A 27,037-nucleotide genomic window follows, 5' to 3' on the forward strand; every position below is an offset into this window, starting at 1 on the left:
TAGTTTTTCAAGTAGAGCGGAGAGTCTAGGAAAAAATTGTATTTAATATGTTTAATAATCTTGTGTTTATCTAGAAGTCATTCGTCAACGTCATGTCAGCTAAAAGACACCCAAGGTATTGGCCTCCCCCAAAAAATTCGCCACGATGACTGCATTTATCGACTTCCCGGGACTTTGTCTATATTGTTGGTCTATCTAGTGGGAGGTCCACGCCTTCATACTAGACTTGAAAAGATTATTAAAATTAAAATTGAGAAAACGTCAAAAATGTGAACTATATCTTTATTTTATCTAAATTTTGATATCATAATAAATTTTAAAAATTCGCTAAAAAATTTTTAATAGTATCTAAAAAGCGTTCTACAAATTCGCGCGAGATATTTTCAGGGAAATTTCATATCATCCTATATTTTTTACTAATCTTACATCGCTATTTAGACCTTATTACCTATGTGCTAATGACGAATTTAAATTACAATTAGTTATAATTTAGAATATTTCAGTTACCTGATTTTCGTATTTGATAAATTTCTATAAAGCGTTTGGGTTTATTTTTTAAATGTTAATTTGATCACATTATACCTTTATTATATTTAAAATAAATTATTATAAATAAATTATTTTTATGTCAAATATATGCAAAGTAAATTCTCGTTAACATACTGGCTGACTAAATCAAGTTAAAAATAAAAAAGACAAACCATCCACTTGTAGTCCGACTTAAATTAAAAAAAGAATAAGGTAACAAGAATCTATAAATATATATTTAACAGTATTTATAGTAAATATTAAAATGCAAACCTTCTCATTTGTTTTTAAATGCCATTAATTCAAAATATAAAATTTATGTGATAAATGAAAATAAATATATGCAATAGAAATAATAATACATATATTGCACACAATACATATAAAATTAAGAAAGAAATGAGAGAAAAAAAGGCAGAAAAAACTGAAGTACTGATATATAATCCACGGTTTAGACTATATTAGATTGTTGCTGGGCTTTTATAGCTTCTTCGGAAATGTTATAGCTCGTGGAAGCTAATAAACTAAAAAATCCGCGTCAGCTGTGACGCGTGTTATATTGACTAATTGATATACTCGATTGTTGGAAGAAGGTGTGAACCTTTTGTTCGAAGGCATTTAGCTGTATCGATATCAGATTTGGGAGAGTTCGTTCCGAAACGCACCTTTGAATCGGCAACGCGAATAGATAAATTTTTAAAATTAATTATTGACCAGAAATATCAATTGTTTATAAAGATATATATATATATATTTATATATATATATATATATATATATAGATATATATATATGTATATTTTATTAATAACTGAACTCGTTTTAATTGCAAAAAAATTAATTATAAATTTTTAAGACAAGAGAAAATGTTATAGAAATTATTTTTCAGTTAAAAACAAAAACAATTGATATAGTACATAAAAATCTGTTACTGAAGCATTAAAACCTGGAATTCGGTATGCAAAATGAATTTTTACATCATTCCTCAACTGAAAAATTCGACTGAAAATCTAATTTGAATCTATAACAATGGATTTTCGCAGTGTTACAAAAACACAACGAGAAAACTGGTTTTTGCTACGGTAGACCAAAAAATAAATTGCAACCATTAGTTATGGTTAAGTTTATATTAAGTTAATAACTTAACGGATAGGAACGTGAGAAGGCTTCTAAGCGGTCGGTCAGCGTGCGAAGGCTGCGACTAGGGCTGCGGCCGCCAAGATGAAAGTCACTTCCGGTGTTCGTGTGAACGCAGAATTACACTCGTCGGTTTCACAGCAGAAGGTTCTGGCGCCCCACCATTCTAGATCAAACAGAAGTAAGGTTTTAACTGTACGAAATTATTGTTAAGGAAATCGCTGTGCTTTGTTTTAAATGCCTTATTAATGCTATATATTCGTTTATAACAATAAAAGAAGAAAAAAACATAAATGATTTTCATTTCTTCATTATTATATCAGGTTATAAATGTTTAATGTAAGGCATAGGTCTTCCCAAAATATAGTAGTAGTAGTCTCTGGTCATCCAATTTGTCGGTCTACCTAGTTGGGAGGTAACCCACGCGTCTACCATCTCATGGTCGAAAACCTTTTAACTCCAATGGAAGTAGCCTTTTACCCTAATATCGTAGATTACAATCGAAGTCTTTTTTTTCTTGTCATTTTTTCTAGTTTTCTTAACTGTGGATAATATCATATACATATAATGCATTATCATATATATATATACACACACACATACATATACTCGTATATATAACATATTTACATTATTGTATCGTAACATAATAATATAATTATTAAAGTGCATGGATGTATTAAATGAATTAATATAACAGAATATTCTAAAAAGGGTTTTTTTTTCACATAAAAAACATTTTATATAAAATCATTTAATTATAATAATTTTATTAAAATACTTTTATAGTTCAAAATGTGTCTGTCAAATCAATAGTATGATTAGCGAAGTGATTATTACATATGCTTTATGCATTACAAAAACTTATGTTGAATTGTAAATGGCAGTAAAATGTCTATTGTTATTTTTTTAAATATGTAGTCCATAATTACACGTTTCGAGCAAAAAAAATGGTAGAGTTTGAACATATTATGATATTATGAACATATGTAACGACGCGCCGACGTGACAACGCCGCGCTCCCGCGCACCTTGCCTCGAAGCCTTCTCGTGTCGGCACTAGGCCTTCGCAGCCATAGAGTAATGATCTCATAATAAAACTTATCTGTTTTATTTTGTAACCCCGCATTACACATGTTTATTAAAATATTACTCTGTAAGTTCCTACCTTTAATAAATACGTAATGAAAAACTAAATATATATTTTTTTTAATGGTCCCCGCTGTTGGGGACCTCTCGTTCCCCTATCTCGTGTGGGACAGGGACTTTTTATTTCTAGTAATTTATTAATATTTTTTATTATTATCATTCTTCTCTTTCATGTATCATCTTATCTGTCGTACTGTTTCTTTCATTCTACAATTTTCCCAGTCTTTCTCTTTCATTCCATTAGCCATACATTCATCCTTAACCACTACATTCTAGGTTTCCTTACTATTTTATTTTGCAACATTACATTTATTGTTCAAACTAAATATATTGTACCCGTATAAATTGTGTTCATTATAATTAAACAATTACCTTTCTCAGTGCAAGTTGGTACGCAATCTCGGACAACAGTCAATTCACTTACATATTTCTGAAACAAATTGAAATGTCAATTATCAATGCCTTTAAAAATATCTCTCAATAAAGAGTTTTGTAACTCCTTGATAGGATACACCACATCAAACCATGACGTATGATGATGGCCACGCAGAACTTTGACTCTACTTCAAATGCTTCTCTAGAGCTTTGTGCATATACTCGATCATTTTGTTTGTTTTAATGCGCCACGATTGTAAAAAAAATTTCATCGATAAAGAGAATTTTTCCGTATTTTTCTTCGCGTATCAAAGTAACAGCTGTTTTATTCTTTCGACTCTCTTTTGTTTTAGTGCCTAATTAAAGGTATGTTCAGTGTATCTTCAGTAAGTTTTAGACCTAAGTCTTGTTTGAAAATCCGAGAAAGTGTTCTCGGAGGGATTTTTATTTCTCTGGAAAGGATTTTCTGCTTCCTTATGGGATTTAGACGAATTCTGGCCTTGACTGCATGAACGACTGGTTTGTTTAAATAGACCGCGGTCGGCCGGATCTCTCACGGTCATCAACAGACATGGTTTCATTGTACCTTTGGATGGTACGGTACACAAGCATTCGGATAATCCGATCCGGATTTTTCAATGTGTCAAAAATGATTGCTCGCTCCTTACCTTCTTTGTACAGTGCAATTACTGCAATCCTATTCTCTTTAAGTAATTTCTAAACAAAAAACGTACAATAATGGCAGGAAAGATTTCTATTTTGTTCTAAATTCAAAATTAATATTTAATGTATGTAAACAGCCAGTAACTGAATTCATGGCTAGACTAGATACATAAACATCTAACTGACACAGCGATAAAGAATGTAATTCACAATTAGGCACATTACACACGGGGAAATGGCCACAATTATAAAACGAAGCCACTGGCATATTACCTCATTTCAATTGTAACTTATGTCTATAAAACAATTTTGTAGCTGTGGTCTGTGACCCGTGTGCGGTGGCCCTTATGTCACAGATAAGACGTAAAGAATTACGCACATTGTGTAAACTACATAACATACCGACAAATGGTTACAAAAGAAGAATTCAATAAGGAATTTAAGTAAAGATGGTAAAGTGGTCAATTTTATATACAACACAATAAAACTTGGTATCCCAACGAACTATAGACAGGCCTATATAGGGGTTTAAGAGATCGAATCAGATACATTAGAGACCTATACAAGATGATTGGTAGTATGTTTAATCTTTTAAAGGTTTTTGCTGATAATACAAGGTGTAATCAAAATCAATGATTTTTTTTTATACCAAGAACTATTTCATCTTCGTCCATTTGAATGAATAGATTCACTAGTATGGTCAATTGATATGGCCTGTAGCGAATTCAAACAAGTTACGACTTGTTTATGAGGTTCTACAGCAAGAAAAGTGTGAAGTAATTCGCTGTTTTTACCGCGCGTTGTGAATTTTGAACAATGCGTTAAAATTCAATTCTCAACAAGTGTTTCAAATGTACCCATATCTGAAAGGAGTTTAATACAAATTCAACTGAATTGATTTTGTTACCACTTAGAGATATTCATTCCCAAATTTTTTTTTTTCACTTCAAATAATCTTTTCACTATATATTGAAAAATATATTAAAAAACACACTCGGTGTTTGGCAAGAGTCGGTGTAACATTACTCCTGATGATGCCCCGTGGAGGGGTGAAACACGTGTTGAGTGATTTAACGGTGGAAGTTGTGTAATTCGCATTGTTTGCCGCACGCGTATTTATCAGCGGGCTGGCGGGCGGTGCACTTCATTGCACGACTACTGCTACTTAGCGGAAGTAGCTATATATTAGTCCTTTTCTTACTTAGGATAGACTTCTGCAAAGTAACGCCTGAATCCATTAGATATTTAAGAAGAGTGTGGATAAATTAGCTGTATTTACCGCGCGTTGTGAATTTTGAACAATGCGTTAAGATTTAATTCTCAACAAGTGTTTCAAATGTATCCATATCTAAAAGCAGTCCAATACAAATTTAACTGAATTGATTTTATGATCACTTAGATAAATTCATTTTTAATTTTTTTTATATACTATTATAATAGAATGTTATAAGTTTTATTTATTAATTATTATAATATTATTACAGAATGATTCAGACACATATATATAGTAGTGCAGCCATAAGCTATGTTTGGAACGCTGCTGCCACGTTTGGAAGGGCTCTGAATATCAGCTCGAAGGTCTTGATTCGTTAGAATGTGCTGTTCGACTTCTAGGTGATAAGGAGTTAGTTTCTAGAAACTTCTTAGACTTAAACACCTCCTGCGAGTGACGTCTGTCAATTTATAACAGGATTCATTTCGGGGATTACCCCGCTGAACTTCTCGGCCTAATCTTACCATCCCCATTTCTCTATACGAGTAGGAAGTCAACCCACTATCAACCATAAACTGTAGATTTTCATTGAGGGTTGTGATTTCATTCAGTCCGAATTTGGAATCTACCTGCTTCCTTGTTTCCCGAGAATTATATCCCAATTCTTCAGGATCAGAATGAATAGGTACTGAATCTGGGTGCGATCTTCGATCACATCGTCGCCATTCATCAGTCAAGTTGATGATCGAAGGCAGTCAAAGCGTTAAATAAAAAGCGTAGCTTGCTTTTTGTTCAACGGTTTTATTTAGTTTGACCCGCATCAAAATTAGAAATTGAAATTTAAGCACCTTCCCGTTGTCAGATTGATCTGAAATTTGGTACAGACATTTAATTTAGATGACAATACAATATTATAAAATCAATAACATTATAAATCTAAGATGGCCGCCGATACAAAATGGCGGATTACATATTTTTCCTTAACCCCCTCAATATGGGTATCAAATGAAAGGGCTACACTAGTAAAATACGATGATTATGTCAAAATTTAAAATTCAAGATGGACGCCGTTCCAATATGGCGGACTAGGTACATATTTTTCCACAACCACCGCAATATGGGTATCAAAAAACCGTTTCACTTAAAAGTTTTTTTAAATGTATTTATTTTAGTGTCATTTTTCGGGTTATTAATTCTCTCGACTCGATCCGGTTTGATTATAGAGGCACGTAATGTAATCAGAAGTTAATGATGGCTGGTAAAAAGTTTTTATATCTTCATGTAAACTTTTTAATTTCAAGGTTCATTGACTTTGATTACTTTTCAAAATTGGAATATTAAATTATTATTAAACGAGGTTGATATATATTTGAACTGAATATTCTTAATTTATCCGTTAGTAGTAAATTTTATATATTGTTTTTTATAATAGAAATAAAATTACATTCTTTGATAGATAAATCGTTACAATTATTAAGACCAAATAAAACATTTTTATTAGGATATGTAATATCTACAGATATATGTTTATTATTTCCGAAAAAAAAATTATTTACTCTTTTTCATATTACAGTGTTTTACTCTCTTTATCTATTTTATCAACAATAACAATGTCCAGTATTTAAAATTACGTTTTGTGCGACCACTTCCTCATATCTACTCTATATTGCCCTACAAGTTGTACGCCAATATTTGTAAGCATGACGAACATATACAACATTATTAAATCAAAAACAGTAAAAATATGAGATACTGCTGTGTCCTTCAGATGGTAATATATTAAAACAATTTTTAAATTTAAAAACCTCTCAATAATAATAATGTTAAAAAAATCCACGTAACATACAATGAAACATATATTTATTCTTTCGCATAGGCTTTGGTAAGCACCTTTGAAAAGTCGGGATATAAAAATATTGTACATATAAATATATATTACGTGTGGGTCGAAATAAATGCCACACGTATTCAAAAGAACATGTGAACTGAACTAGTATAAGCCAAATAAATACATTTAAAAAACTTTTAAGTTAAACGGTTTTTTGATACTAATATTGTAGTGGTTGTGGAAAAATATGTACCTAGTCCGCCATATTGGAAGGGCGTCCATCTTGAATTTTAAATTTTGACATAATCAACGTATTTTACTAGTGTAGCCCTTTCATTTGATATCCTTATTGAGGGGGTTAAGGAAATAAATGTAATCCGCCATTTTGTATCGGCGGCCATCTTAGATTTATAATGTTATTGATTTTATTATATTGTATTGTCATCTAAATTAAATATGCGTACCAAATTTCAGATCAATCTGACAACGGGAAGGTGCTTAAATTTCAATTTATAATTTTGATCCAAATAAATTCCGTACGGGTCGAACTAAATAAAACCGTTTAAAAATAGGCAACTTAACCTAATTTTTAATTTATAAAGGCATACGCGTAGTGCATGTATCTAATGTATTCAGGCGTAATTTTGCGGAATCGTCCATCCTAAGTAAGAGGAGGACCAATATATAGCTACTTCTGCCAATGCAGTATTATTCGTGCAATAAAGTGCACATTTTGGCACTAATAGGTGTAACGTTACTCCTGAGGATGCCCCGTGGAGTGGTGAAACACGTGTTGAGTGATTTAAAGGTGGTAGTTGAGTAATTCGCATTGTTTGCCGCATGCGCATTTATCAGCGGGCTGGCGGGCGGTGCATTTTATTGCACGACTACTACTGCATTGGCGGAAGTAGCTATATATCGGTCCTTTTCTTACGTAGTGCATGTGGCGGTGAGAATCCATACGTGGATGTATTTGCATCTTATTGATGAAGACAAAAAAAATCGTGTTATCGACATGGAGAATTTTATATATGACACAACTGAACATAGATATCACCGCATAGATTTTTAAATTAGCTAGAACTTCCTGCGTATGTCGTCTATTGACATTAAAAAGGTATATAACACCTTATGGGTTGAATGTCTACACTGCGCTTTCCGGTTCCTATTTTTCACTCCAGAACCTTTTAAATCTACATTCGAATGTTCTAGTGCCTCAAGACCTGCGGATTTTTAGTTACGTTACTGGCTACGTAAAAATGAGAGCGTGATTTAAAATTAAACTAACGCCATCTAGTGTCGAATAGAGTAACTTAAGTCGAGTTGATATTTTGTTACTTACAATACAATACTTCGAGCTTGCAGGACACTCGCCGAGACGAGTCGCGCTCCGGTTGTTGCAGGGCGTGATGGAGCCAACTCCGTCGCTGTACTGTCCACACTGCCAACACTTGATGCTGGCTGCACTTGCCACCAGCGTCAACAGGAATCCCACGGTGGTCACCAACGACGCGCTCGCCATTCTGCAACATTATAAAACCAATACCAACCTTGGTTAGCAGAGAGAACAGAGAAGAAAATCGTCTCATAGATAAGTACAGGAAAATCAATAAAAAGCAAGAAATAAGTAATAAAATAAAGAACAATAATATAATAGCTGTGATATTAGAAATGTAAATTAATTACGATATAGATAGTAAGAAAATAAACGGGAATTAGTATTAAATAAATTTTTAGAAAAATTATTAAAGTAAAAAAAATTAAAAATTCTACACCTCTTAACAGAAGGCAAAGGAAGTGAGGCGATGTATGGAAGGAAATAAATTAAAATTATTTGAAAAATTATAATGTAAATACCCTGTCTATCCGTGATAGGGTTTGTACAGGAGGCTCCAAAAACGGAGCAAACAAAAATTATTAAATCGTTTACAAGCACGAATAAACAAGAATGTTATACTGGATGATTATTTATAGGTGTAAAGGTTGTAAAGAATAAATTTTTTTTTTCAGAAAAAAGCTTAAAAATATGTTACGTTAATAATTTTTTATTGTAATGCGACAAGTCTGTAACTTCTTGCAGTATAAAGCCTGCAACGTGGGACGCCCACTGTTGGACAGAGAAATCGTCCAAAGATTCCCAATTTTTATATGTAATAATCCGAAATACGAAAACGCTTTCTTGCTATACTATCATTACATTATTTATTATTTGGTAGGTTGTACCGTACAGTATTTTATTGTGTAACAAGGTTACATAGCAAAAAAAAGACACACACACACACACACACACATTTATAAATATATATATATGTATATATATATGTATATATATATGTATATATATATATATATCACACACATACACGCATTTATATATATTTAGATCGTAGAATTTAACAAAATTAAAGTAAATTCTATCTCCATTAAAACCGTTAACCATATTTAAGACGTCATATATATCTTAACAAATTATAAACAAGTCAAAACCAGTGCATAAAAAAGAAATGAATAATTACGTAAAAAATTCTATTAAAAAGTATTTTATAAGAAAAGACGGAAAATATTTTTACAAAATGATATTACATTTAACTATATACTATAGCAGTATGGTAGCAAAGCGGTTGAGGAATGAGATTTGCGATCATAGTTCGCAGGTTCGACAGTCTTAGAAAATTCACAATTGGTGCATTAATTACATAGAATTGCCATTCACAAAACAAGTATCCTCAGGACGGATAGTAGCGTCCACACTGCGATGGCCAACCCTGCCAAGCGTGGCGATTATGGATTATGGATTATATCCCCCTGAAGGTACACATATATTTTATGACGGACTATGTCACCTGATGTTCCCGCTCTTCCGGCGAGTACTTGAGTAACTTATATTTTCGTATTGATTAAAGTTAATTGAACTATTTACAAAAACTTTGAACCCATCTCTCATAGATTTGGAAACATATTGAACTTTTTTACTCTATACCCTAGATATCTGTAAAGAAAGCTATGCAGTGGTCGCGTCTATGGGCTAAAAGGACGATATATAAGAGTAAAGCCAGAGAGAGTAAGTGAAAAAGCTTCTAATGATATAAAACATGATAGAATATCCCAGACGTGGTACCGTTGCTTCTGTACCCGATAAAAATGATTCACAAATTAACAAAAGCTCGCACCGAGCTTCCGGATCTCGAAAAGCTCGTAATTTCATTTAACAAGCTTTCCAGTTGTCAGCTTCCGCTGCCGGGATCTTTGTCATTTAAATTTCGAACGGATTAAATTCTACAGCGAGTTTCAACGGCGGATTCGATTGTTTGCCGGAGATAAATGTTTTAACCGTGTTTTTAACTGCTTAATTATTTTATTTTAATTTATTCTTAAATGAATAGTTATTTTTTTTATCCTTTATAGGCAAAGCATTTGACTTTCCGTCTGATGTTAAGCGATAACGTGGTATACGATGCCACATGCTTGCCTAGAAGAAACCCACCCAGTGTTGTCTTGAAGACTCCTAAGATGTAATCGGATGAAAACAATACCCGCACTATAAAAGTGGTATCAAAACACTTAGGACGGTTTAAAGAAATTTCAATCACGTACGGTTTATACGGAAATATATGCATTTTTCATTAATTTTAACTTATTTTTTATTTATCGTCTATGTATTGTTAAAATTATTTCTTCGCGAAACTTTCTCAGAGAAAATTTCAATTGAAGTTTTTTTTAATTACGTATATTATGAAACTGCTAGATCTGTTAATCGCAAATATAAGGGACCCATAGTTGTTTTATGTACGAGATTAGCTTAATAAAAACTGCAGTATGGACTATATTTATAAAATCATTTTAGTTGTACATTGTTTTCAGGAATTTTGTTATAAATTAACGTGAAATTTACGCAATTAATCTTTTATATTAATGCCAGCCTAGCGGTAGGGGATTGAGACAACACTGCCTGAGATAAAATCTTATGTAAATCACACTTTGTCTATTAATTATATAGAATTGCTACTGTTCACAAACAAGTTTCCAGAGCATAAACAAAAGAGTTCTCTGCGTACCAGAATACCACACGATCAACCAACCGCCTGCCAAGCGTGGCGATTATAGATATTATTCATATCCCCATAGAAATATAAAGGGGGGGGGGGGGGCTATAGCTTGCAATGGGCGTCTATGGTCTATTTTTAATAATTGTAACCAATACAAGAAATATTGATTTATTGACTCATTTAACATAATATTTGATATATATATATGTATATATATATATATATATATCTGTTTTATTATAATTTCTCTAAAAACTTACTAGATGGCGCTAGTCAATAAGCGATATACATGTACTACTGATTTACCGACATTTTGTTCTTTTGAATACAAGAAAAATAAAAAAATACTCATCACAAAAACCGTGTTATTCTCTTTTTGGACTTTGAAGAACAGCCTAACATCCTCTGCATGGTCATTCGAGCTGGATGGACTGTATATCAATAGGTCGCTGGTTCAGATCCGATTTATAGAGAAAAATGATAAAACATATCTATGTATGATAAAAAACTTGTTTCTTTAATAATTCTATTTTGTATTATACCGCGCTTATTTAATATCGGTAAAGCAGCGGCTGTTTAACCTTGACACTTCATAGATGGCGCTGTTAATAATTTTATCGGTATAGCAGTTGGTATTTGAGATAATTTAAAATATTGTAGAATAGAATTTTGAAAGGAAACCACATTTAATGACAGTGGTGAAACGCGTGGAACTTTATTAGTTAACTGATTTACATGGTTGATATTATAATGTACACATCCGAAATTTATAATTTTTATCAAAAAAGAGCAACTGTTGAGTTTTTGGCAGCTTACTGCTTATAATATTACAAATAAATAACGATTTCAAAAGCACATGTAAATGCCCACTGAAATAAATACATTTTGAATACTTTCGTCTCTTTTAATCTATTATATCTATCATCAATTATCCTATGTATATCGAATTCTGTTTACAGTAATTTTGTTAATCTAATATATAAAAATTCCATGTCACAATGTTAGTTACCGTCCTCCTCCAAAACGGCTCGACCGATTTTAACCATTTTATATGCGTATTCGGTAGGTCTGAGACTCGGCTACTATATATTTTCCATACCCCTAAGTGATAAGGGTTGTTCACCATTAATTTTTTTTTGACAAAATTTTTTGTTTTTATTTTTTTATGATACAACACACAATAATACATACAACCCTAAATTTTACTTATTTTTTACTTGTAAATTAAAACCTTAATTTTTTTTTGCAAAACAACGTTTGCGGGATCAGCTAGTAATAATATATGTGTAATAAGAGCCTTCTTGAATAAAGATATTTTATTTTTCCACTTATCTAAAATTCAGTTGGAGTTTCTTCGAATAACAAATCAAGGAAATGTTTTTTGGACGGACAACCGGAGGGTATTATGTCTATATATACATCTCCCAGTTGCACATATATCAGAGAACATCTCAACGTCGAGTTTGCTTTGAATAAATAAATTATAATAGAACGTGAAATCTTCGAATTTCTTCGACTTCGCGCAAAATCAGAAAACAAACAGAAAAATTTGCAAAAGTTTTCGTTGTATAAGCAAATATGAGAAATATTATTACGAACCAATCACATCTCGGGTGTCTTGTAGAACAAGAAAAGATTTCTTGAATAATCTATTCTGTTGTTCAAACCTTTTTACCTCTTATACTGATGTATATATTATTTCTGCATATAAACATACATTTTTATATCTTCCTAATCATATAGCAATAAAAAATAAAGTTTTTAATTAATCAATATCATCACCCTGTAGATAAATTACCAGCAGTTCTGACAAACATCAGAGCTAAAAATTATTAGCGTGTCGAAATGTGATAAAAAACATAAATAAGTCCCGATCTATCGCTGAGAATTTAGTTCAGGCGCACTCAGCACCCTGCTTCTTCAACCCTGCAGAACTTGCAAATTTGGGCGGAAGTTAAAGTACGATCTCAAAAATACTCTTCAGTCTCCGATCTCTGGTCCCTAGTCTCTAGTTTCCGGTCTTAAGTCTACGGTTTGTAGTACCCGGTCTCTAGTTTCCGGCCGCTGGTCTCTGGTCTCCGGTCTTTGGTATTCGGTCTCTGGTATTCGGTCTCTGGTCTCCGGTCTCCAGTCTCTAGTCTCCGGTCTCCGGTCCTTGTTTTGTATGAATCGGCACTCAAAACGACAGTGGCATTTCAATAACTATTAGGTACATTTATATTTTGTATCGAAATTTTAATATACGTGTTGAATTACCAGGGATCGTGTTCGACACGTACTTTGAGCGAATTATTTTTCGTTAATAATGTTAAACTACAATACTATTAAATAGTAAAATTAAAAAAATAATTGTCAGCGGTGGTAGCACAGCGGTAGAGGTCTTATGCAATGACATTACGGGATTGCCACTACTCACAAAAAAGCTTCTGGACCAAGTTCCCCAAACTTTTTTTGTGTCGTAGACCCCGTGCCATGTTTTTCCGTGTTGGGTAGACCCCCTACTTACCTGATATTGATTTCCTGTAAATTTCTAACTGTAGTAAAATTTAGTATTAAAAACTTAAAGTAAAAACACATGTTAATTTATAAATTTATTAATTGAATTTAAATTAAAACTACTCATAATAAAATTTTGTATCTGTTAGGTAAATATACGTAACATTAAATAAACATAAAATCAACTATAAATAAAATAACATAAGCAATAAGTCAATATTTTAAGTGAGAAGGATGAACCTGATGCTTTAATAATAAATTATGAACATTTGGCGTCAATTAAATCTGTTTTGATATTATAAGATAGTATGATGTAAGTAAGTAGGTACTATTAGTGTATGTGTTGAGATCCACTATCGTGGACCCCCATTTTCATTTCATGGACCCCCAAATTTTTTTTCGCTGACGTAGACACCTTGTAGGTTGTCATAGACCCCTAGGGGTCTATATAGACCACTTTGGGAATAACTGTTCTAGACGATGGCCAACAGCGTCCTCTGCGTACCATAATACCACACTGCGATCACTGATCGTTATATCTCCTCATGTATATCTTTGAGGGAGTGCGGTGCCTTGTAATGGGCGCTGTATGGGTTGAAATGACCACAATAATATATTAATGCTGATTTATTCAATGACTTTTTATCATTTTGAATGAAGTCTCTAGTAAAGATTTTATGGGATTTCCAGTAAAAAAATGCGACAAAGGTTGACATTAAAAGAAGACTGCTTTTTCATATTAACTTTCCACTGCCTAAATAATTACATATATATAAAGAGGCAGGAATCTGAAGGTAGAAGACCAGGTTTATATGTCGAATGCATTATAATCTCTTAGCTGATATAAATATATATACTATAGTAGCACAGCCAAATATCATTGGCGAATATAAAGCTCAACGAATCCGCTGGCTTGGTCCCTTCGAGCGAATGGGATCGGATCGGAGCGTGAAGGTAGCGTACCTGGAAAAACCGAGGGGTCGAAGACCAGTGGGTAGACCCAAGTATCGCTGGATCGATCGCGTTGAGGCAGACTTGCGCGAATTGAATGTCAGCCAATGGCAGACGATGGCGCAAGATAGAGGAAAGTGGAAGTCTCTCGCTTCGGAGGCCAAGACCCACTTTGGGTCACTGAGCTAGCGGAGTAGTAGTAGTAGCTGATATAAATACATAAATGTATACCTTATGTTTAGATTGAATTATATGTATGTTATAAGAGTATGCACGTAATACATGTTTCTCTTCACTTAAAATACAAAAACAGTTTGTTGAAACGACTTAAAAATTTACATATGTACCTTATTATATTTAAACCCGCATGGTTTTTCAGATAAGGCAAAAAATATCCTCGTTCAAACAAATTTCATATTAAAAATACAAAACATATTTACGTCGAGGTATCTCTCCAAATGCTGTATATCTCACATTGTTTATGTAAATGCTAAGCGAAGGTCATAAAAGAACATATATTTTAATATATGTTTGTTATATATTTACATGATTTAAAAATACTGTCACAAAGCACGAGTTACATCTGTTATGAATCTCAGAACTCTCTAAAAAATAAACACTGAAGCCTGTGATCAAGTACGCACCAGAAAAATACTTCTACATAAATCTCGATAGTTCTAGTAAGATGGACTGTATAGGAAATTCATCCTTGTGCTAAATAGATAGGTGCAGTATTCTCGTGAACACGCGTGACTTTAAAGCTATTTGTTATTTTTTGTGTACGGTTCTCGGAAATTCTAACCGAGTAAGGTTCCAGTAAGTTCGAGATAGTTCTCGACCAGAAGGTTCCAGTAAGTTCGAGATAGTTCTCGAACTTACTGGAACCTTATCCGTAGTATAAATAAATGTACTCCCCATGTCAACGGTTCAGTGTTATTTTCCAGTTATAAAATTAAGATCTACGATAAGTGATACAAAGCGACTATTTGGTAAGTTACTTGGACCATGATTTGGAAGCCTAGTTTGAACTAAACGAAAGTATACTTTGTGTTTAAGTAGGGTGACCATATGATTTGTGAATAAAGGACTCCTTGTGAACCAGTGGTGTTTCATTTCGAGGTAAAACCCACAATATGTAACAAAACAATTTATTTATGTACACCCCTATCTTGACTCCATATCTACAGCACATTTTCATGTTTGGCCCCAAGGTATAATGTAATTTGGTTTTACCGACATTTAGTACAGACTTCGTTATTATAGTATGTACATATATTCTGTTTTTAAAACTGAGAAACGACGAATAATATACATGCTTATTTATTTAATGGAATCAGGTGTTATTTTGCAGAAGTCTATCCTAAGTAAGAAAAGGACCAACCACTTCCGCACATGTAGTCGTAGTCGTACAACAAAGTGCATTGTAACATTAATTCCTGAGGATACCCCGTGGAGGGGTGAAACACGTGTTGAGTGATTTAGCGGTGGTAGTTGTGTAATTCGCAATGTTTGCCGCATGCGCATTTATCAGCGGGCTGGCGGGCGGTGCACTTTATTGCACGATTACGACTGCATGTGCCGGAGTAGCTAAATATTGTTTTTTTTTCTTACTTAATCTGCATGCGGTTTAAATTATAAAATTATTGCTAAATAGGAAAAATATGCTGAAATTCACATTGCCTTATTAATAACTATTGACACCTATGTACAACCTATTTCTTATATTTAATATTTTACTGTACACGTGTAGGATACATGTAAAGAGTTTCACAATAATTTACAAAAAAGTACAAAGGGCGGTCTTATCACACGAGGTAATCTCTTTCAGACAACCATAGTATGGAAAAGGTAGAAGTACTAATTACAGTATACATTACTACCAAGGTGAAACTGAAGGTTTTTAAGGTTGACCCCAGACGCAAAACTACAATAGGGCCTCGTGGAATTAGAAATGAGAAGATTCGCATAAGAAACATGGTCAGCGTAGTGGTTGTGGGCGGAACACATCGGGTAAACGGTCGTTGGGAAACAAAGATTCTTGAGTGATGACCACAAGGTGAAGTGATGACATGGTCAAGATTGAAGAATTGTCGCTGAATACGGGCAGCGAAAGACTGATCATTGCTAGAGGCCTAAGCTTTGCAGAGGACAACGTATATATATAGCACTGTACGTTTAATTAAACGGTTTTATTTAGTTTAGTTATTTAGCGACCCGCACGGAATTTATTTGTTTGAGTCAAAATTAGAAATTGAAATTTAAACACCTTCCCGTTGTCAGATTGATCTGAAATTTGGTACACACATTGAATTTAGATGACAATACAATATTATAAAATCAATAACATTATAAATCTAAGATGGCCGCCGATACAAAATGGCGGATTACATATTTTTAACCCCCTCAATATGGGTATCAAATGAAAGGGCTACACTAGTAAAACACGATGATTATGTCAAAATTTAAAATTCAAGATGGACGCCGTTCCAATATGGCGGACTAGGTACATATTTTTCCACAACCACCACAATATGGGTATCAAAAAACCGTTTAACTTAAAAGTTTTTTAAATGTATTTATTTTAATATACAGATAATGACACAATAATTGTTAAGACACGTCAGAGCTGAACACATAGAAGAACACCGTTATGACTAAACCAATTAGTGCTGAATATGACTCATCGAATTTATACAGTATTTTTCGAGTCACTACACTACTTATTTATAAGGTCAGAGAAAAAATCTTATCGAAAATAGTACATATAAAACTATACATAAATTTGCAATAGAATATCTTTGACTATAATTTTTATGTCTGACTAGTTTTGATGAAATTAAAAAGGTTACGTTTAGCAAAAGAAACACGATAGTAAAATTTTATTTCGTACTAAAATTTGAGTTACATCGCAATAAGGTATTACACTAGCTTATTGCAATAAACCTTGAAAAATATGAAGTCATTTAAGATTAGTTATTAAGGCTTTTTGAATACGAACAATTTTTGAAGAGATTGAATACCGGTGATGAAAAGTGGATCACCTATGATGAGAAAGATCACAGTTAAATCATTCAAATTTCACAGACTATGGTAAAACTCGAGTTAATTCACATAAATATGGTGCTTTTTATGGTGGGATTGGAAAGGCATGGTTTATCATGAGCTTTTATCGCCTGGCAGAACTATAAATCAGATCTCAAGTAGAAACAACTGATAAGATAAAAGAAGAAGTTAGAAGAAGGTAGCCGGAAATATTTAACAGAAGAGGTATAGTCGACATGACAGCGCTGGACCACAATCTTGTTTAGCTACTCAGTAAGCATATATCCCCTGTGATGACTTCTTCACCCAACTTAAAATTGAAAGTTCAATATCTGACGTCAATACTTCATGCACAACTTGTGGAAATACGACCAGCATTGGATATCTCTCTGTTCGATTGTACCGTAGATCTATGTAACAATATACAAGGCAACATCTACTATAGCCTTGAACCAAAGCTGAAGACGAAATCCTTCCTGAACTTATCCTTTTAAATTTCCATCTGTTTAGATGTTTTTAGAATCATTTAAAAATAGTTAATATCAATATAGAGCTGCCACAACACCTAGTCGCTACTCCATTGGCTAAAAAATTTCTACAAAAACAGCATCGTGTACATACAATATTGTAAAAAGTCATTGAATGAACCGGCACTTATATATTATCGCTGTCGTTTCGACTGATAGATGACCTGCAAAACATAGACCATCAAAGATATCTATGGGAGATATACCATGATCGCCACGCTTGAAAGGAGGGTTGGCGATCGCAGAATTGTATTATAGTAGGCATGACGCTGCTGCATCATCTGGAAACTTTTTTGGAAGCACTGGTAATCTTATATAATTAATGCATGAAGTGTGAATTATATAAGATTGAATTTTGGGAATTGAACCCGCGATCTAAGACCTCAAGTCTGAGCCTTTTACCACTAGATAACCTTGGCTTCTATAGTAGTTCTTTCCGCTTATAAACGCCCTGCAAGACATAGACCTTTACCAAAGATATCTATGGAGGGATATATCATAATCGCCACGCAGCAGATGAGTTGGTCATCGCAGTGTGGTATTATGGTACGCAGAGGATGCTGCATCTTCTGGGAACTTAATAGAGCAGTGGTAATCCTATATAATTAATGCACAGTGTGAATAATATAAAATTTTTTTCGTGGAATCGAAACCGTGTCTATCGCTGGGTAACCATTGCCTATCTACTATAGTTAAATGTAAATATATTCTTAAAAATGTTTTAAAATTTGCTATAAAAAATACAAAGGGTTTTTCTTAACTTCTTTTATATATTCTATTTTTGACGTTGTAATTCGTAGTGTCATTGAGTTTTGTGTATAAATGTTTTGTATGATTTTGTGTTCAAATAAAAGTCTTATAAAGGCAAGGAGCAAGTACATAGTGATAACATTTGACATTGACCTGCTGTGTTATTATAATATAAATGTATTATAGACGGACTAACATCTTTTGATTTGTAATTCACAAGTATTGTAATTGGTAAATTAGTAATTAAGTCGTATTTTATTGATAAAACAGTCGTAGTCATGACTTTATTTATCTTCCTATCATGTAATAATTATTACGACACTGACAGATTTTATGATGTATTAACATAAAATCGTCATGGCTTTCTTTGATCGATTTTTTGTAGAGAGTATGCTCGATTTTAAACGTTGTTGCACGACTACGACTGCATATGCGGAAGTGGCTAAATATTGGCCCTTTTCTTACTTTCTATATATAGTTTTTTTATTTATGTATTTTTAGTGCGTTTAAATAAGGCATACAATGGTTTTATGCCTCATTGTTTATATCGAATTATGAAGTGTCGACTTTAAGACGAGAGGAAGTAAACTAAGAATGTCTAAGTTATTTTAACTTAACTTTGGGTAATGTTCTTAGAATTCCAAGAAGTTCAAAGGTTTATTTCTATGTCGATTTTTTTAGTAAATTTTTATGAAAACATATATCGGTTACTGGTGTTAAATCTTTAAAGTGAATGAATATATAAGCTCAATAATCATCTGAAACTTTTAAAGCCTTCTTATCTTATCTCCATGTATACAACCTTGCATGTATTACTTAATATGATTATAATATCGGAACATAAAGATAAAAGATATTGTTCATAAATCAGTCTTCTTCCCTTGCGATTCATACATGATTTATATTAACGTAAATGTTTAATTAAAATTTAAATTTAACTAATATCTGCTTTAAATATCTTTGAAATCGTCTCGATTATATGAAGATTCTGGGATAACAGATGTTTTATTCAAGAGCCTTGTTAAACTCTAATGAGGGTGCGGAGATGAGGCTTTGTGCATTTAAATATAAAAACAGTTCGACCCAAAAGGTTAGATAGGCACTCAAAACTGTCAGCTTCAGACACTGTAGATAGCCTATGCCAAAAATGCCAGTTTAAAATGCTGTAGAAATAAAACAATAAATTTTTTGTAAAAATTGTATTAACTTATCAGTTACTACCTTTAAACTAGTGATTCCCAAAGTGGTCTATATCGACCCCTAGAGGTTTATGGCAACCTGCAAGGGGTCTACGTCAGCGAAAAAAAATTTGGAGGTCCATGAAATGAAAATGGAGATCCACGATAGTGGATCTCAACACATACACTAATAGTACCTATTTAATTACATCATACTATCCTCTAATATCAAAACATTTACATCATTTATAAAAGTACCTATGAAGTAAAAAAATTATTATATATATTTATAAAATTGTGTAAGTTGTAGGATGTTGATATTGGTCGCTTTGTGGTCGCAATACATTTTGAACTTGTAAAAACCTGAGAGTCGCAGTCTCAGAGCTTCGCTACCTTGCACTGACTTGTTCAATTCGTCACTCTATAAATACGAATGTGGGACAAATACGTTTATTCGTTTTCTGAATCTTGAAAAGTAAAGTGCTAATAAAATAAAAAAAAATTATAAATTAACGTGTGTTTTTACTTTAGGTTTTTAACACTAAACTTCACTACAGTTAGAAATTTACAGGAAATCAATATCAGGTAAGTAGGGGGTCTACCCAACACGGAACAACATGGCAAGGGGTCTACGACACAAAAAAGTTTGGGGAACTCTGCTTTAAACAATGGATCTACTGAAGAATCGTTCAATGAACTGTTCCAGCACATCGTACTAAACCAAGACATTTAACGGTTTATAGCGCTTGAATAGCGAATTCAAATAAAACATATAAAATGTAATAATGAAATAAATGCAGAACTTAGTTATAGACATGCAGTATATTATTTCGTATATAAGTTTGATACTGCATGGAGTACTGCAGTCACCTTTTCAACGGTGCAGCCAAATATCATCAGGAAGCTTTGGACTCAGTTGACTAAAGCCCGTAGGTTAATTAACAACGAAAAGCTCTCTAATAGCAGACTACACACCCTTGAGCATCGTCGTTGTATTGCCAGCTTATCGGTTTTTATAGGATACACTTTGGAGAGTGCACAAAGGGTTTTTTCGAACTAATTGAGCCATCTCTATTCTTTTATCGGACTACTAGGCGCAGGCAAAAGTTTCATCTATACGTTGTTGATGTATGAACTCGTTTTTAGTGAGAGTCGCCAAGATTTGGAACGACCTGCCTGGGTCTATTTTTCCTGATAAGTAGAACTCTGGAGCCTTTAAGAGTAGAGTGAAAAGGTTTTTTTTTAAATGGGCGTGGACCATCTTCGTCTTCATCTACACTTTCAATTAGGTAAGATGAAATACAGACACCTATTCCTTTACAACTATATAAAATATATATATACATTTTGACTATATTTACTTATAGTATTTTTAAAATTATAATACATAAGATCCGTTGTGAATGGAGAAAATCTTTCTCCCAACTGTCTGCTTTAAGTAAAAACACATAGGAAGTAAATCCTCCTAGGTGATATAAATTAGAATTAGTAAATAAAAAATATAGACCTTAACATGCCCATTACAAGGAATAGGCCTCCCTTATAGATCACCACGACGACCGGTGATGATCGCATCCGGCAACTTCTTGGGCCAACCACACGAAATTAGTTGACTTTAACTTATTTTTAAATAGTTTAAGATTTAAGTTAGGAAATATTAAACTTAAATATAAAAACAATGACCTTGCCTTTAACTTTAATGTTTGTTGAATAAAGATCCTAATAAATAAAAAAAATACAATTGGTATTAACTAAAGTGACTATTAAAGAGTGTTTTTTCATTAAAATTAAGGAATGGTATTAATATATATATTGCAAGATGTTACCAAATTAGACAGAGTTTAAGTATATCTTGTGTTACTAATTGTTGTAGTGTTTTTGTTTATGGTTTAAGGCTTTTTTTAGTTAACTCAACCTCTTATTACGTAAAGAAATGTTATTATTTTTATGAAAAAAATTGTCGACATCACGTCAACAATGTGTATATTTTTTGAATATAAAAATGAGTTTTACCTTTTTTTTTTGGAATATCTGTTTTACATTTTAATTTCGACCCGAGTACGCTGTGGTATTCCGCTGAAATATATTCGGTCGCCTAAACGTCGATTTGCTGTCATTTTTTTTTTAATTATTCGGGCACTATGAATATGCAAGAGGCCGAACGGTCAGCGAATCGTGGCCTCCGGTAAGCGGTGCGAGGAATTCATTTACGAAACAAATAGATTAAAAATGCAACAAATGATTCTATTTTCAAATTTGTTGTTCATTATTAATATCTTTATAACGGTTTTATTTAGTTCGACCCGTACGAAATTTGTAATATAAATATATGACAGCACTCCTGATAATACTTAAGATGCCGGTTAGTTAATTATGATCGGTGTTTGGATTTCGCTAATTTTATGGTGGAATAATAATAAGTAAGAAAACGACCAATATTTAGCCACTTCCGCACATGCAGTGGTAGTCGTGCAACAAATAATAATAATTATTCACACTAGTAATTTGTTTCGATTTCCCAGGAGCTGACATGGGTTACATAAATTTAAATATTGAAACAATTTGACAATCAATCGGAGAAAAAAATAATCGTTCAAAGTGCCGCATGTGGCTTGCGACCCTCAGTTTGGCCACCCCTGGTGTACATCAAATTTTTTTTTTTTAACAATAATTAAATGGTGAATATTGGATGCATCCGTAACTATTATTTATCTAATTAAATTCATAGATAATAAGTTTATTAAAACGCACTAATCATTAACCTTTTTTGAACATATTATATAACTCGGAGATATCTTATCATAGTTATTTTAAAACCAATTTTATTATCTCTGCATTTTAATTTTAATAAGTGTTTTAATAATACGTTACATATTAATTAATTTAAAAAAACATTTTAAAATGACTTATATATATATAAGTTACATTAACATATAAAAATACGTAAATATATATTACATTAACATAAACTAATTATCTATTGTAAACTTGAGTCTCATATTTTATTTATAATATTTAAAAAAAGAACAATAAATAATTTGATTAAATTTAATATTAACGTAATGTGAAATGTAAAATCATTGACAAATATAAAAAGAATATATTTAATTCAAATAATAAATTGTGGCATACGCATAAAATGCGATAGTAATTTACGAAGTATAAACAATATATGTATATATATATATATATATATATATATATACGCGTAATATATATATGTATATATTTATTTATATATATATATCGCGTATTATTTTAAGCTACATTTAACATTGTATGCTAGATATATTTTTCTTCTATTTATAAAGTTTTATTTTACGGTATAATGAATAAGAAAAAAAATTACGTGGTTTTTAAATGGAAAAACTTTAGGAAATTCAACGTATTATTAATCGATAAAAAAATTACCCCGGCATTAAGTTTAAAGTTTAGTTCAAAACAACTTAAAAAGTGCGCCTGCTTACCTGGGAACTTTTCAATCGAATCACACCAAACAACTCGAGGCTGCACAGTACTGGAGGAAACGAACTTTATCAACAACTCGTCGGGAACGTCCGCACTTTACCACGGCCAACACGAGACTACTTGGTTCAGCCGGCGCAACCACCTGCCCAACGTAACTAGACCTCCACGCCGGCTCAGCTTCCGCCCGCCCGCCTTCGAGCTCCACACTCCAACGGGAGGCGGGGAAGGTCACATTTTCCCGGTTCATCACTCTGATCTGTTTATATTCGCTGATAGATTTCCGTAGGGCACTTTTTGTATACTCATTGTATTCGTTTCTATAGCCAATCTCGTACAATACAAGAATGATAACTGAATGATTTTGATTGATGTGCAAAGAATGAACGACAAGTGTTGATCGATCAAATTCAGAATATGATTTAGCGTTCTAATTTCAAATAAATATTTTTATTTTGTATTTTCATTCCTAACAATACAAGCAGTAGTTTAGCGATAGAATACTGAAATTTTTGATCGTATATCAGGTTTATTATTATTATATATTAGAGTGACCGAAAAGAAATGTCGTTTCTGTCGACATATTTTACAGAAAAAACCGATTGTTTTTTATCGTCCCGGCATTGATTTTGTATACTAGATGGCAAAAGGTTGATAACGAAGGTGAATATATTGTTGATTAGAAATAAAAACTTGTTAAAAAATGTAGTCGTGTGAATTTAACTTGAGAAGGCTACATTACTTTCCGGTAACTTTAATAGGATTTCCATTGCTCACAAACAAGTTTTAAAATGGGCAGCAACGTTCTCTGCGCACCATAAAACTACACTGCGATCGACAACCCGCCTGCCATGCATGGCGATAGTATGAAACTATATACCTCCGTGATTATAGTCCCTTATCGTGTAAACATCATCGTTGTAACTGTAATGCGATCTTCCAGAGTGAATTTTTACCCTTGCGTACCTCTGTTTTAGAGAGCTCAATTTAGATGTACAAAGCCTAAATGCGCTGAATATCTTTCATCACATCAAAAACTATAGGGGGGGGGTCTATGTCTTGCAATGGACGTCTGTAGACTAAAATATCGAACTACTAACTATGTTATCGATGATGACGTACGGATTCAAGACATCGCTTTCGGTGGACGTAAATAAAAAAGGAAAGGTCAAGTGCGTGCGTGCGTGCGTGCGTGCGAGCGTGCGTGCGAGCATGCGAGCGTGCGTGCGAGCATGCGTGCATGCGTGCGCGTGCGTGTGCGTGTGCGTGTGCGCGCGCGCGCTTGCATGTGTGTGTGTGTGTTTTAATCATTATTTATAATACATGTAGTATTTGTTTTATAATAACATATGCAATATTAATTGATTATCTTGCTCTATATGTAGTTATGTTTTAAGATGTTAATAATTTTGTACTAAAACTTTGTGGAATTCCAACGCGACAGAGGCTCTTGGGGCAGTTACATCACGAACCACTCCGCTGACCTAATACTAAGCGATATTGACCCATTAGCTTATTGGTGAACTAAGTGGACGCTTGCTGGGATACATTTTACTGTAAGTTATAAATTATTACCTTTTGAAAATCGTTTTAAAATAATATATCTACTTATATTTCTCAATTTTTAAATAACTATTTCTTTACATATATATACAGCATATTAATTTATAAATATCTTGTAAGACTTTATTAAACAACCTATGGAGGAAAAAGACCAATATATAGCTACTTCCGCCATGCAGCAGTAGTCGTGCAATAAAGTGCACCGCCCGCCAGCTCGCTTATAAATGCGCATGCGGCAAACAATGCGAATTACACAACTACCACCGTTAAATCACTCAACACATGTTTCACCCCTCCACGGGGCATCCTCAGGAGTAATGTTACACCCATATACGCGCTCCCCCTCGCTCAGGATGATCAGGAATAGTTGCGCATTCAAAGCGAAGGTTCGACAGCTGTCGCTTGACAAGCTGACGGAACCATCACAATAGCTGGGTTTTATTAATTACTATATTTATACTAGCTGATCCAGCAAACGTTGTTTTGCAAAAAAAATTAAGGTTTTTAATTAACAAATGTAAGATAAGGGTTATTCGAAGAGGGGTGAAAATTTAGGTTTGTATGTATTTTTGTATGCTGTATCATAATAAAATAAAAACCAAAAAATTTGTCTAAAAAATAAATAAAAATAATTTAGGGGTGGACCACCCTTATCACTTAGGGGTATGAAAAATAGATAGTAGCCGATTCTCAGACCTATTGAATACGCATATAGAATTTGGTAAAAATCGGTCAAGCCGTTTCGGAGGAGTTCAAATTCGAACACCGTGACACGAGAATTTTATATATTAGATAAATAGTATATGTAGATATTTAAATACATATATTATTACATATTTATATATAGTTATAGTAAGTAGTAGCCATTAGTATAATTATATGGTGTGTTTAAGTAATTCTTTTCACTCACAATTTGATTTTATATTTTTATTTTATTTTTCGTCAATGATATTAACCTGTTTCACCTACCTTTATTTATTTATCTGCACCGCTTAACGGTTAACTGGTAGAAAATGCCTTTGGCATTAAGTTCGAAGCTATATATAAATTGTATAAGAAATGTTTTAAATAAATATATATGCTAACAAACTTTAGTAACTCCATGCAACAAACAAACACACACACACACGCACACTTATTTATATATATATATATATATATATATATATATGTATATATATATATATATATATATATATATATATATAATATTTATATCTAAATTTATTTAATTATTTACTATGTTTAGAAAAGTCAGTAAAGAAAAAGACAGTAAGAAAGTATAAACTTAGAAAAACTTAGACAAACTAAGAAAAAAAAGTTGTGCTTAATACGGAAATTTGTTTAACCATTTTTTGACTTTCCTCAATAAGTTAAATAAACCTACTGCTAAGTTAACCCCAGTCGGTTTTTGTCAAATTATTATCATAATAATATCATCTGATAGAAGCCTCCAGCAAGACATACCTTCTCTAAAGATCGACACATATATAATCTATACGCCAGATGTAAGCTATAAAAGTCAAAACACAAAACTAGGAATTAATAATGTGATAAATATTCTTGATACTTTTGGAATGGAGAAGAACGATGAAAGGTGATGGTTAAATGACAATAATGCTTATAAAGTGAAAGAACTTGTAATGTATGAAAGAAAGAAAAAGCAATAAAGAAGACAAATGTATAAAAATATATATGTTAAAAACTTATAATCTGAAATTGAAATGTTCCTAGCACAGGCCAAAGAGGCAGAACGACTAATAAAATAAACAAAAAAGTCGTTACAATGACTGCTTTTAACCCTTTCCACTCCAAGGCTGTTTTGTAGCATTGATAAAATTTAATTGAATTATAGTATCTTGCGATTCTAGAATATGTTTCGTTCATTCGTGATTCAAACATTTTAGTAACAAAAATCTTTCTAAAATTTACCGCAAAAAGAAGCATTACACCATGTCGAGTATCTTAGCTTGTGAACCAAAATCAATGTCGAGTGACACTCGACATTGGAGTGGAAAGGGTTAAGCACACATCCAGCGACTACCAACAAACTTGAGTTAGTTGAGTCACCAGTCGACAACCTTTCCGCCTTTCAGCCTAGACGCGGTCTCGGCCCAGCTCTTCACG

The 27,037-nt window shown here is 32.8% G+C and overlaps 1 protein-coding gene across 1 annotated transcript; it reads right to left on the reverse strand.

Moving 5' to 3' along the window:
* Window positions 1–1,584: 1,584 nt before the first annotated feature.
* On the reverse strand, window positions 1,585–23,448 carry LOC137926071 (bucandin). The gene is made up of 4 exons (XM_068769611.1): window positions 23,350–23,448; window positions 8,235–8,415; window positions 3,186–3,243; window positions 1,585–1,831 (listed from the first exon to the last, which is right to left on the reverse strand). The coding sequence occupies exons 2-4, from the start codon at window positions 8,412–8,414 to the stop codon at window positions 1,710–1,712; spliced, it is 360 nt and encodes a 119-aa protein (XP_068625712.1). The 5' UTR covers window position 8,415; window positions 23,350–23,448; the 3' UTR covers window positions 1,585–1,709.
* Between the last annotated feature and the right edge of the window lie 3,589 nt (window positions 23,449–27,037).

This window comes from Battus philenor, unplaced genomic scaffold (genome assembly GCF_028537555.1).
Source record: "Battus philenor isolate CCGP_79_NKW_IND1 unplaced genomic scaffold, ilBatPhil1.0.hap1 SCAF_28, whole genome shotgun sequence".
Classification (NCBI taxonomy): Eukaryota; Metazoa; Arthropoda; class Insecta; order Lepidoptera; family Papilionidae; genus Battus; species Battus philenor.